The 13,590-nt window shown below is 43.5% G+C and overlaps 1 protein-coding gene across 1 annotated transcript in view; it reads left to right on the top strand.

The window, feature by feature from the left end:
• Window positions 1–12,058, top strand: part of rtkna (rhotekin a) — a gene marked incomplete at its 3' end in the record, with an annotated part of 36,756 nt that extends 24,698 nt beyond the window's left edge. The window contains exons 2-11 of the mRNA XM_083979625.1: window positions 4,065–4,326; window positions 4,852–4,905; window positions 6,578–6,695; window positions 6,791–7,015; window positions 7,214–7,308; window positions 7,900–8,006; window positions 8,139–8,270; window positions 9,446–9,611; window positions 9,761–9,865; window positions 11,343–12,058. Coding sequence (XP_083835751.1) covers window positions 4,065–4,326; window positions 4,852–4,905; window positions 6,578–6,695; window positions 6,791–7,015; window positions 7,214–7,308; window positions 7,900–8,006; window positions 8,139–8,270; window positions 9,446–9,611; window positions 9,761–9,865; window positions 11,343–12,058 — 1,980 coding nt within the window. The remainder of the gene's footprint in view (window positions 1–4,064; window positions 4,327–4,851; window positions 4,906–6,577; window positions 6,696–6,790; window positions 7,016–7,213; window positions 7,309–7,899; window positions 8,007–8,138; window positions 8,271–9,445; window positions 9,612–9,760; window positions 9,866–11,342) is intronic.
• Window positions 12,059–13,590: the final 1,532 nt, after the last annotated feature.

The raw sequence follows: 13,590 nt of genomic DNA, 5'->3' as shown, positions 1-13,590 counted from the left end.
GCCCTCCACTTCTTTTTCTGCTGCCAAATCTGTCTCTTCGAAGCTCGAGCCCCACGTCTCAATCTTCTCCCCTTACTTTTCTTCCTCACCATCTCTCCATCCTCATCCTCTGACCTGCTTGACATGCTGTGCCCTCTCAGTTCCTCTCTTCCCCTCACAGTTCCCTCTTTTTTTCTCTCTCTCAACAGCCTCTCTCACTCCACACAGACCTTTCGCCCTGTCAGCCTGTATTTCTTTCGTTTCTTTCTCCCTCCTCTACAGCTCCCTGCTCACCCTCCTCTCCTGTTTTCTTTGACAGCACCACCTCCCCTCTGTGTCGCCGCTTGATTCCCAACATGCACTTCATCCTTGTCGCTTATCCACCCTGCCTTCACCCTTTGTCTGGCTGCAGTCCACAGTGCCGCCGTCACAGGCAGTCAGCCTCTCTGGCAGTGCCCACTGGTCTAACACCTGCCACTCTGAGGAGGACACTGTGTGAGAGACTCATTGTGACTGTGTGTGTGTGTGTGTGTTTTGGAGGGTGGTATTCATGTGTGCCTGTGAGCATTTGGGAAAGATGAGGAAAAGAAAATGGGTTAATCATCTACTCTAGGCTTTTGTCCTGCTTGTTGTCGTTTACGTGTAAATGCGTTGTTTGCTGTGTGTTTATCTGTTACTCAACCATCTGTGAGTGTTTATGTCAGGTTGTTTTACTCTGCTAGCCCGACATACAGCCAGACGCCTGGATTAGAGTGAAATCTAGGCTGCTTGTCTTCTATTCTGAGATCCCCAGAAGGAGAAGCTTGTTAATTTAGCTGCTATAAATACTGGACCTCCTCCTAGCAGGTCACTTTAATGCATGGAAATGAACTGTGGTAACAGTTCCTTTACTGTGCCTCTTGTACGTGTGTGTCAGTGTGTGTGTGTGTTATGCATTCCTTTAAAGTTGGCCAGCCAGCCTCAGGCTTAGGGATGAATGCAGCATAGTTTGCGGTGCCACTATTGACAAAGACATCTGGACACAGTCTATGCTGGTCTTTCTCTGTTTTTCTTCCGTCCACATGTATTCTTTACGATTATTGCTCTTAGCTACTGGTTTTGTTGTGAATGAATAACAGATCAATATTTTCTTCAAGAGAGTAATTAATTGTTTCCCTATAAAAGATTAAAAAGAATGAGTCTCAAGTGGTGTAATCATTTTGTACAGAACAGTTGTCTTCAGTATTTATGACTTGATGAATTGCTTCACTAAGGAATCGAAGTAGTTTAGTCAGTGACAGCTTGACACGAACAAATGGAAGAGGAGGCTCTGTCTGAAAGAAGTAAAACTCAAAAAACCTCTGCACATAATTGTTTTATTGGTGATTTAAGAAACATGCATTTGTTTGTTTGTTACTTTTTAAGCAGTTTAGTCTGTGGAATACATTTTATTTTATTTTGAAACTGTATTAGAGAACTCCTACTCTCTCAGTTATGTTGTGCTTGCTACATTTTGCATTTTTAAACAGCTCAGTCCGAACTTGGCAGCAGCAGGTATAACAATGCTTGGAATTTTTTTTTTTTTTTTTTTTTTTTTTACTTTGGTGTGTATTTCTGGCGTTGTAGCAATCTCCCGTTCTCAGTTAAAATTACTTCTTTGTCTCCAAAAAACGGCACTTTATGATGAAAGAAAAGCACATCAACTCTCATAAACAAACACTTGACCTACAAAATTGAATCCTCCACTTGTACATTGCAGACTATCAATGTTTATACTGTTGCTGTAATTTGGTTTCCTTTCTTTTGTGGTCAAGAGTATGATAATTGCTTTTCAGGCAGTGAAAGTGTTTATTTAATGGCAGGCTTATTTGCGTAGCTACACTGTGTTCAGCAGCCGCAGTGCAGATTTTACACGACTACAGACTGATCATTATCATTATATAAGTATAAATACACTCAATCACGCTGCGTCTGATAATTCTGCACTCCAGCAGTTTCAAAGGAGAAATCTGCTCGTAATCACCCCCAGCCATTTTTTGAATGTCAAACCGTGTTATTGTAGGAAGACATACTGTAATGCACGTCAGACTCCTACTGACCGTGTTTAAATGTTTCAGTGGTTTGGTTTGGAAACAGAGTAGCTAGATCTTAAGTGCGATTTACAGCTGTTAGTGTAGCTTTCACCACCATGCAGAAGGAGTGTGGTTGTATCCTGAGGAGCGAGTTAGCTTTCCCAATGCTGTGGTTAATCAAGAATTACGTGAAACCTCATTTTGTAGTGCGCTGTGTCCAAGCAAGAGTCTGTGTCCAAATGTGGACTTTCAAGTCAAAACCACATTCATCCCTCTCCCACTGGGCCTGTTCGGAATAAAATTAGAGGCTCACGCCAGGGGAGAGACAGGTAGAAAGGGGGAGGAGGAGGAGGAGGAGGGTGTGTGGAGGAGAAGAAAGAAAAGCCGATGAGGAGGACAGTCAAGTGGAATGGATGGAGCGCACGAGAAGGCGGAAGAAAATGAGCAGTGAAAGTATAAAAGCTTAAATCAAAAGAATAAAAAATGCATGAGAATCAGGCAAAGAGAGAGAGAGAGGAGAAAGAGAGGAAGAGGATCTATTAGAATTATTGGACCAGAGGAGGAGAAGGTGCATTTATCAGGCAAAGAGGGGAGAGAAGAGAAGGGCAAAAGGAGCATTAGAGATTATTGGTTGGGGACACTGTGAGATTGCTAATGTATCACAAAAGGGGAGGGGCACGCAAACACCCACCTACAATCACACACATGCAGACACCCACCCCACCAGTCAGACAGATGTTTCCATTTGTTCATTCATTCATCATAAACACCAGGTGAACTTCATATTTCCCTTATTTATTTAACCAGATCTTTAAAGACGACCTTGCTGATCAGCATTCTCTGGATTTATTTGCATTGATTTGTACATGATTCAAAGGTTTCAGCTTGAAAAAAACAAGAGCACTGGCACCGGCGCTCAAGGTCGACGTGGCTTTGCTTTTGCCCGGGCTTTGTTTGATTCCTGGTTCCCTTTGAGCTCTCTCATCTTCTTTCACCGCTAGTCCTCTCCCTTCAGTGACTGTTGTTTTAAGTTCATGCATACAGTCTTTTTGCTCTGCTGACAGAGTGAAGAGGGGCTTAGAGATTTTGTTTAAAACCCTGGACAGCATCACCGGAGACACAGCCAGACAGTTAGGGATTGAGGAACCTTCACCGCCTGCATGTGTTTGGGTTTGCGAGTGTGTGTGCACTGCTGTGTAAGTGTAGAGTCTTTTTAATCACAGACAGGATGGCTTTCTTGCCCCAGATAAGCTCTTCCTTTTAGAAAGCTGTCTGAGGAAAGGGACGGTGGCTCGAAGTCGCTAAGTATGTGTGTGTGTGTGTGTGGATGTTTGTGTATGTCTGGGGCTTCTCATTTGGGCTGCAGACGTTCAGCGTTTGACAGCTTCATTCTGTATTCCCTCACTGGAGATGTGCCTCTCCCTTTGTGCGTGTGTGTCTAGTGAGTAAGTTTGCACTAAATGATTCAGCATCTACGTGTCTGTTCAGCCGGGGTGGGCTTGTTGGTGAGAGGGCAAAAGGCCACGTGTTTATTGTGCCAAATCTTACACACATCAATGAATACAGACTTCAGACTGTTTGACACATCTCAATCATGTATCCATAAGAGGCCAAATCTACTACACTTTGACCATCTAGTTGTCTTCTCTAATCTTCTTTCCTTCGTTTCTATTTCTCTCTTATTTTATCTACCTTTCTCTCAGTTTACCTATTGTACGTGGTTGACCATAAAGTTGAAATAAAATATTTTTTTTTACCTCTCCACATGAAATGATTGTGACAATGTGATTTATTCTTAATAGATAAAGTGTATAGGTATCCATCAATTTTATTGAACAATCTCCTCCAAACATATCACTGTGAAAATTAAACCACAATTAAGCTTTATAATAGGAAAAAAAGAAGAATGTGTCTATGTATTTCTCAATATGTTTTCCCTCCATTCACAAATGTGACATCAAGCATAATTTAAGACTCAATTCCCTAACAGTCTCCTTTCCTTCTCTCTCCCTCCACCATCAATTGCCTCTGCAGGACAGCGACATCCAGAAGAAGATTGACCATGAGATCCGGATGCGTGATGGGGCCTGCAAGCTGCTGGCTGCCTGCTCCCAGAGAGACCAGGCGCTGGAGGCAGCCAAGAGCCTGCAGACCTGCAGCACTCGTATCATGGCCTACATGTCGGAGCTGCAGAGGATGAAGGAAGCTCAGGTCATGCAGAAGGTGACAAGGAGGTCGTCGGATGCGGGGCCAATGGACGACAGACTCCCATGCAAAGGAAAAGTGGCAATATCAGGCAAGTAACAAAAAGAAATATTTATGAACAGGTGCACTGTGTAGCATTGCCTCTTGACTGACCGCAGTGAAGTCGGTGACTTGCAGATGCTGCCTGTCGCAATATGACAGAGGACAGTCAGATGAATGATTACGAAGCTACGCTGTTTTTATCACAGACACACTGCAGAGAGATAATTCACGCCAGGAAGCAAGATAAGAGGGATGAAACATTTCTTTTTCCAATCGTTCTTGTTTTATATGTGTTTACAACATGATGAGAGATTGAAGAAATAAATGTTAATGAGTTGTGTGTTTCTGTGTGTGGATGGATGGGTGGAGGTACACTGGGGTACTGCTGAATGTCTGGGGAACACACTAGACACACGGAAAAACACAAACACAGTTGGCTATCGATATGAAAGCAGCATGCGCAGGGAGATACATACACACACACACACACAATCACACACACACCGATTAAAAGAAAACGTGTTTCGGTGTTTAACATTTTTGTAGTCTAAGTCTTTGTCTGTTGTCTTTACAGATCTTCGTATCCCTCTCATGTGGAAAGACACAGAGTACTTCAAGAACAAAGGAGGTAAGAAACCACCTCTCTGCATGTGAGAAAACTTATTGATGGCTTATTAATGATGCATGCCTGTGGGTTTTGTTAATGATTTTCTTGTAAGGGAGGGACAGAAGAATTGCAAGATGCTGAATTTGTATGAAAACCTTTGAGAAATCATATGATGTGAGTGTGGAACTCCTTGTGACAATGGAACAAAACTCACATTTTCATCATTGGCTTAAGGGCTAAACACTGATGTGGGCTTTTTGGTTTGATGTATTTAAAAATATTTTGACCCAAAGGGACTCCCATTGAACAGTGCAAACAAGGCCATGAAGAATGACACTTTTCTACTCAGTTTCTGTTTCTTCTCCCAGATACGTCTGTATTTCACAGGAACAGAGTTTTTTTTTTTAAAAGACAAGAAACCCCTGGCAGAAACAACGTGACCCACTGTTGCGTCTTGTTGGCTGTTCCTCTTGGCTCTGAGAAGCAGCAGTACACTGGCGCTGAAATGGGTCATTATTAGTGGGGCAGAGAATACTGGAAGGCTGAACAAATGAAATCTGACATTGTGCATTTAAGGAACGCCCCTGGTCTTTTGTCTTGGGGGGTGTTACTGTGAACTCAGTCATATTCAAATGTTTTTATTGCATTTCATAATTTAGTGGTGCACTGAAAATATAACAGCGGTTGTATTTATATTGACTGTTTTTCATTCCGCCTCCTCTTGATAGAGTCAATGTGGGTTAACCTCCGTACAGTCATCATAAGAGTCTCTGTGCTCATTCTTTCTCTTGGCAACTTGAATGAAATTAATCTGCATGGCCTGTGCATATAAATGAACTCAAGAGACAGGTAGTAGACTCTTAACAGAGCTTAATGAGGCTGTTAGTCAAGGTCATTAAGCACACCGAGACATAAACTAAGCCCAGGAGGCAAAGAGGAATAGTGCATGTTCCTCTCTCACGTGCCCAATCATATTTTAACCATGTTGAGCTCATACTTGGAATAATAAATGGGAATATTAAGTGTCAGTTTGGCATTGACCGGGAAGCACATACAGTGTGAGACCCACTGGAGAGGTTGTCATTGTAATAGGAACAGACCACCACCTGTCTTAGCCTTTTCTGTTGGCAAAATGATCATCTGGATTCAGTTGTGCAATAGAGGAAGAGAAACACGCATGAAAAAAGATAGTAGATCACCCGGGGCCATATTATTTTTTATAATAACAGTGGTATCGAAGGAGCTGTGTACTCATATTATGGATGGTGTTCAGAAACAAATAAAAGGGAATTTCATCTTCCTCATAATGCATGTGTATTCCCTTAGATAGTTAATCTGCAGCATATGTGGAAGGAGAGTGTTGCTCTCATTGGCCACTGCAATATTAAAAGACCATTGAGCTTCAGTTCAACGCTCAAGGTGCCTAACAATGCTATACAGGAATCTTTAGCAGAGTCGGGGGTGCTGAACTGAAACGAACAAGAGTAGAGGTGCTTGTCAGCCTGGTGCAGGAGTTTTAACCACGTGCCTCAACACTTAGTTTTAACAGATAGCTACCACTTCAAGGCTGCAAGTGAAGCAGCTTTAGAGGTGAAATGAATTCTCAAGATGCAGATGAATAAAAGCCGATGAGACCTCTAATGTGTATTTTTCTCTGTCTCCTACTCTGCCTCTCCGCCTTGTTCTGTTGCAGAGCTTCATCGGTGCGCGGTGTTCTGCCTGCTGCAGCTGGGAGGAGAGATCTTTGACACAGACATGGTGATAGTGGACCGGACGCTCACTGATATTTGCTTCGACAACACCATTGTTTTGTAAGTCAACTGTCTGCCTGTAATACTCACAAAAAAACCACCCATACAACCTGTAATTGACACTGACTTTGTGTTCATTGTGTGGCCTTGTGCAGTAGTGAAGCCGGCCCAGGTTTTGAGCTCCGAGTTGAGCTGTACAGCTGCTGTTCAGAGGACGACTACTCAGCAGGGAGCACACCAAGGAAACTAGCCAGTAAACTCAGCTCCTCCCTAGGACGGTCGGCTGGGAAGAAGCTCCGGGCAGCCATGGAGCCCGGACCATGTAGTCCTGTCAGTAACGGAGGGGGGGCTCCTCTCTTGCTACCAGTTCCCTCTGTACCGTAAGTTTGGTTTTGAAATGATAACTAGTTACCGTTTGACGCCAGTTAAGAGTGAATGGAGGCGGAATAGAGAGAGGAATAAGAGATATGTCTTTCTGAGAGCGCAGGTGGGCATATTTATGGGGACGGTTTCTCACTGTAAGCATGCATACTCAAACACCAAATGATTTTTTTTCTCCCACGCTTGTGTTTTGACAGAGGCCCTAAGTACCACCTCTTAGCTCATACCACCCTGTCACTGTCACACGTCCAGGACAGCTTTCGCACACATGACCTCACCATCTCAGGCAACGGTGAGTGACAGCTTCCATCAATCTGTCTCCTTTCTCAGCCAATTCAGCCATCTGTCTGTTTTTTTTTTGTTCTTCTCTCACACATCACTGTCTCACTTGCTCCCCTTTGCATTATAGTTGGAATAATTTCCTTTAACCCATCGAATTGTGCACCTACCCCCTTAACCTCCCTTTCCGACCTTATCCTTCCACTCTGTCCTCATGTTCTCTGACAGACAGCCATTGTCAAGGTCATAGTAATAAAGCCCATGCTTGTGAGGTGACTGTTGTGTAAAGCTGTAATGATGTGGGCTAACAAGGGTCCAGATCCTCCGACAGACAGGCCCCTAGTGTTTTATTCATTGGCCCTTCAGCCTGCTGTAAAGTTTCACTACCGCACTTCATGACTCTCCCTGCAGCTGCCAGTCTTTTACACCCCTGTGCCTTGTATTGGTTTTAAAAGGGGGGTGACGATAATGTGATGTGCAGATGATGTGTCTGTCTGTCTATGTGTGGTTGCACATGAGTGTGAGTGCATTTGAATATCATGAGGGAGTGCTGTCATTTATTGATGGTGTTTATTTTTGCCCATCCGTCTCCCTCTCCCTGTAGAAGAGTGTTCGTACTGGCTGCCACTCTATGGTAGTATGTGTTGCCGCCTCGCAGCTCAGCCTCACTGTATGACCCAACAGATGGTGAGCGGATGTTTGAAAGTGAAGGTAAGTTGGCAGGTGGGTGTGTGTAGCACTGATGTGTTGACATTTTGTTGCTTCTTACGATGCCATCTCTCTTTGTGCTTCCTTCCCCGTCTTTTACTCACCCCCTGATCGATCTTGTTGTCTACCTTGCAGCAGTGTGGAGGTGACCCTCAGAGTTGGACAAAAGTGTACGCCGTTCTGAAAGGAACAAGCCTCTTCTGTTACCACCGGCAAGAAGATGTGGAGGCCAACGTTGAACCAGCTTTCACTATTGCGATCAACAAGGTCAGGACTGGAGAAGAATCACATAAAAACAAACTACCTGGGATGTAGTAATAAGCCTCCAGAGCTGAATCCAGCCTTACAGGAAACATACAGTTACAGGAACACCTAAGGCATCAGCGGTGTAGTAGCTAAGGCCTGTGGATTGCTGCCAGATTGAATCTTAAGCCAACTGGTGGAATCTGAGCCAAAAAATAAATAAATAAATAAATAAGAGATGATATCCTCTTTTAGTAAGGCATATCAAGGTGCCCCTGAGCAGGGCACTTTAGTAGTCAGTTGCCCCGGTAGAGCTGCTCAAAGGCCAAAAGTTGGAAGCTTTGATTCTGTTGCGAAGCAAGTGAAGGGCAGGCATGTCTGAATAAAATGAACCAACGATTTCATAACGAAATCTGTTCAGTATCTATCTATCTATCTATCTATCTATCTATCTATCTATCTATCTATCTATCTATCTATCTATCTATCTATCTATCTATCTATCTATCTATCTATCTATCTATCTATCTATCTATCTATCTATCTATCTATCTATCTATCTATCTATCTATCTATCTATTCATTCATTGCACACATAATAAAACATGGCGGTCAGAGCCATCCAATTTAGGAATCACATTTCTTTCGTCACCCTGTCAGCCAGTCAGGTTCTCAATCATCTTATTTCCTGTCCCCGTGTCTGAGAGTTGATGCCTGTGGGGCTTCTCATTCTTTCCATAGTGACTCATTCAGTCTTTTGTAGCCTCTGACCCTGAGCGCACTGCTGACCCAAAGCCAAGACAGTCAGATCAGATCAGGTCTGTATGATCCATTGTTAGTCAGCTGTCTGGCCCTCCAGCTGGCGGAGGGAGCTCAGTGTGACAAACAGCTGAATGGAACAACACTGCCATCTAGTGGTTTAAAACAGGCCTAGATGCATTTGGAGTAGAGCGAGGGGGTGTGGGAATTTAGGTGTCTGCACCTTTTGTTGGATAATTGCTGAAGGGAAATGGCTTGGAAGAGGGCTAATTGCTGGCTTTATTAGTGAGGGCTTATTTTCAGTGGGGACTTGCAATTACATTTGCCGTAACGACCACTTGTTGCAGCGCATATATTTCATACAGATGTACTGGCATTCATTCCTGAAGGTAATCATTATGTGGCAGATGATTGTATTCTTTGTTGCTCCCCTCTTTCAGGAGACCAGGATACGTGCGTCAGAGAAAGACCCTCACAGTAAAGTTCAGAATATCTGTATCAGTAACCAATACGGCGGTGAGGAGGTCACACACACTCTGACCACAGACAGCCGCGAGGACACACATCGGTGGATGGAGGCCTTCTGGCAACATTTCTATGATATGAGTGAGTACTTGCTTCCCTATAAATCATACAGGGTGTCATTATACACCCCCTATGTATACAACCTCTCACATATGCTTCCATTGCTGCCATAAAATACTGTATATCATCTATGATGATTTGTGGAATAACTGTTTGTCTCCAACATACAGGCCAGTGGAAGCAATGCTGTGATGACTTAATGAAAATTGAACTGCCATCACCAAGGAAACCAGCTCCTGTCACACCAAAACAGGGCTCTCTTTACCACGAAATGGGTAAGACCCCTTCTCTGATCGAAAGACATTGAACTAAGAAAGGAAAACAGGGAAAGAAAGCACTGTGTCTTACTCTGCACTGCATGTGAATGTGTGTAGCTTTAATTCCTTGTGCATGAGAGATGCTGTCACAATTAAATTTTCCTCTCCTGATATCTCAAACTCACACTCTGCTTTACTTGTCTGTACTGTAGTTAGAACGGGTCTTATCTCTGACACGCTGACTTACTCTCTGTCTTCTGTTTCTCTGTTCCTCTTTGTCCTTTTTCAAATTTCCTCGTCCGTCCTGAATCCTTCACTCCCTGGCTTTGGCTCCTTCGTCCCTCTTCATTATTTTCTTGTGTTCTCATACATCATTCATGATAAACACCACATTTCCATTAAACTTTCACCATTCATTTGTAATGGGTGGATTAAAATTATCTCTGAATTAATCTTTTTTTTGTTTGCAATCACACATACGCATCAACCCTCACCAATTTCTCTCACCATCATTAAAACACATAAAAACTGAACTCCACCTGCTGCACACCTCCTATCCACTCCACTCCTTCTCTCTCCCTCTCTCTCTTCTACCGACCTCCCTCTTGGTCTCTAACTCCCCTGGCAGCCCCTCTTGCCACACCCTCCTGTGAGGGTCTTCTGCTGCAGGATAACGCTGTGTCTGCTGAGATTCGTGCTCTGCTCTCATCCTATTACAACGACAGGTGAAGTAACAGGATTAGGGCTCCATGTAAATTATGTTGTAGTAAATGTTGCAGTCCCAAGAGCCTGGATGGAGTAAAGCAGTCTATTTGGGATAAAGTTGACGCAATCCAGGATGTATTTCAAGTTCAGCAACTTGTTGATGGTTGGTGAATTCAGCAAAACATTACAAGAGAGAATGTAATGCTCCATCATCAAGCAGGAAGCAACAATGAGATTAATCCAAACGTTAATGATTTTCTCTTCTTTTAAACTCAAACATGACTAGGATCTGAATGTATACGTGTTACAGGTCTGAGTGTACAATGCATGACAGTATCAATGCATAAAGACAAAGGCTCCATGAACACAGTTCACTTCATATTGTACTCTACTTTTTGAGTACTTAAAAAATAAAATAAAAAATATCTTACCATCGAAATCCTTTCAAACTTTTCTCCCTTTGAACTCAAGGAGTTGTTTCATAAAAACATTTCACGGCTTCAGTTTGAAGTTTGAAAATCTAATGATTTTGAGAAATCCATCCAGGATCCTCACGTCCATCAAGATTAAGACATTCCTAAATTTTGCAGTGAAACTATCCTCATCCATACCTCAGTCATTTGGCAAAAGAAATGGAGAAACAACTTTTAGGGCATGTTTGTTTTTAATTCCTATTCAAAATGATGATGACTTCATTGCCTGTTCAAGGCCCAAATTTCAGATTTAATCCTGAAGCAGTAATTTAGATGGGTTTTGTGTAATGATGAGTTTTACTGCATTTCTCCTGCAGTTATTGAGTCATCTGATGACCTCAGCACTACTGTGTCAGATATCCTGGCTCGGAGGTTGCAGGAGCTGGAGCTCCGCAGCCAGCTGGGCACATCTCCCACCTGGATGTCTGTGTTTGAAGAGAACAACCCCAAAAGCGCTGGCCGCCCTCGTCCCTGTACTTCCCGTCTGTCCGGCCACAGCCCCTGCACCCCTCATCGAAGACCCCAAAGTCCTGTGAGCCCCCATCGCTGCCCACAGGTGGGTCTGCTGTCCTCGGATGCAAGCCTGACGTCAGACAGCGACAGCCACTGCAGCACCAGCCCCTGCTCTCACCACCATGGCTGGCCCGAGCCTTCTTCAAACTTCTCTCTCTTGTCATCTTCCCCCTCCCGTCTGAGGCCACGCACTCTGTCGCTGGATGCGAAGCTCAGCACCCTCCGAGGGAGGGGATACGGAGGAGGAGGGACCCTGCAGTGCCCCTGCCAACCTCCTCCCTCCTCGCTGCTCACCCCTATCCCTGTATCCTCTCGTTCACCTCAATCACAGCGAAGTACGCAGACCACACTCTCTTGCTCCAGCTCCACCTCCAGCAACAGCTCCAGCAACAGCGAGGGCAGCCACAGCCCCGAGTCATCTGAGGGAGCCCCCTTCTCGAGGCCCTCCCCGGCTCGACGCAGCCTCAGGAACCTCAGAGCCAGGCTCGATCCTCGCAACTGGCTCCAGAGTCAAGTGTGAACTTGTTTCCTGGCAGACATTTTATGCTGACCTAAAGGCAATAGTGCCCATTAAACCATGGTATAACTGGCTTAACACATGTGAACCCACCTCAGACTATCTGCTAGGCCATATGCACAGTTCTGAGAGGGATGAGCTGCCTCTGCCTGTCTCCTGGTGCAGGCTGGCCCATGGAAGACCTCCTCCTGGGGCAAACTGGAATGTCTTCTAATACAAAGGACAGGTGACAATCACTGCAGGCAACCCTGCACTCTAATGGGTTGCCACAATTTTGAAGACAGTCCAAAACTAAATGGGAGGTACTCTGCTTGCTATGAGAAATTATGGTCTAATGTAAAGTGATGCTAAGAGCTAAGGACTTGATCTGATAAGCACGCCACACTAGGTCTACTCGGTGCCCTTGGAATCTAATTCTGAAACTGGAACAGGTTTTGTTTTGTGCTCTGCATCAGCCGTCCTGGCCACTCGAACATGGTCTCAACGTCATCTGTATTAATGCACTAGCAGTGTTTGACTGGATGATGATTCTTGTCTGTTTTAAAGAAAGGTTTGCAACGTTCATGCAATGAAAGCTGGTAAGCATGTGGCAAGATGATCATGTGAGATGAGATAAGGCATAAATCTGTCAAGAGTTTTCACATGTAAACTGTTGAGTGTGGAGGGATGTTTGTTGCCTGTACTGTGATATCTACTTTAGTGTACTTTTCTAATCATTCACCCGACAGATGATCTTTGTGGTTCTCCTAAAATTACTATGCACCATTTTTTTTTTGTTCTTTTGTTTGTTTGTTGTTTTTGCATGATTACACTTACAGTTAAAATGTTGAACTACTTGAGATCATTTCAACAATGAATCTGGTGAAAGCTTAACTTAATGCAAGTGCTCATACTTACTGTACTGGTAATTACTGTGATCTCTTCAGGGTAAAAATCTGTTCTCTGGTCTATTTCTTTTACACATTTATCTGCACACTATTGACAGGCTGGAGACAGAGCCGAGTAAAACATCATTACATGTATATAACAAACCCTAGAATAAACTGACATTAACCAAAGCTATTAAGAATATTATTGAAAATCCAAGCCATACTTATAATTCTGCTACACTGCCTTGTGGCAGTATTGTAGTAGTTCACTGAACAGTGATTCCGGCCTATGAAAAATCCAATTAAATGTGAAAACATCCATTTAGCTATTATTATGCAACATAAGAATAAGATTTTTTTTAATGGTGGCTGTATTTTAGAAAACTATTGATGAAACTGAATACATAAAACAAGGTCAACTGTTAGATTGTGATAGTTAAATGAAATTTAAATGGCTTGTTTACACTGCCACCTGTTTTTGTCTTTTCAGTTATGTAAGCTGTTGTCATTTAGACAACTCACAGCAATTACTTTTTATCACAAGAAAACTGAATTAGTAGAGTTGGTGTCTCGGTTTGTGCAGTAAAGCCTCTTCTTCTGTCTCTGTTGTTTACTGTGGACTTTGGTAACAGTTTCTCTCTCTGGCCTCAGAACTCGGGCAACCAT

Source organism: Trachurus trachurus (genome assembly GCF_905171665.1).
Source record: "Trachurus trachurus genome assembly, chromosome: 9".
In the NCBI taxonomy this organism is placed as follows: Eukaryota; Metazoa; Chordata; class Actinopteri; order Carangiformes; family Carangidae; genus Trachurus; species Trachurus trachurus.
Note: the sequence above shows the minus strand (reverse complement) of the source record. Positions and strands in the feature narration are given on the sequence as shown.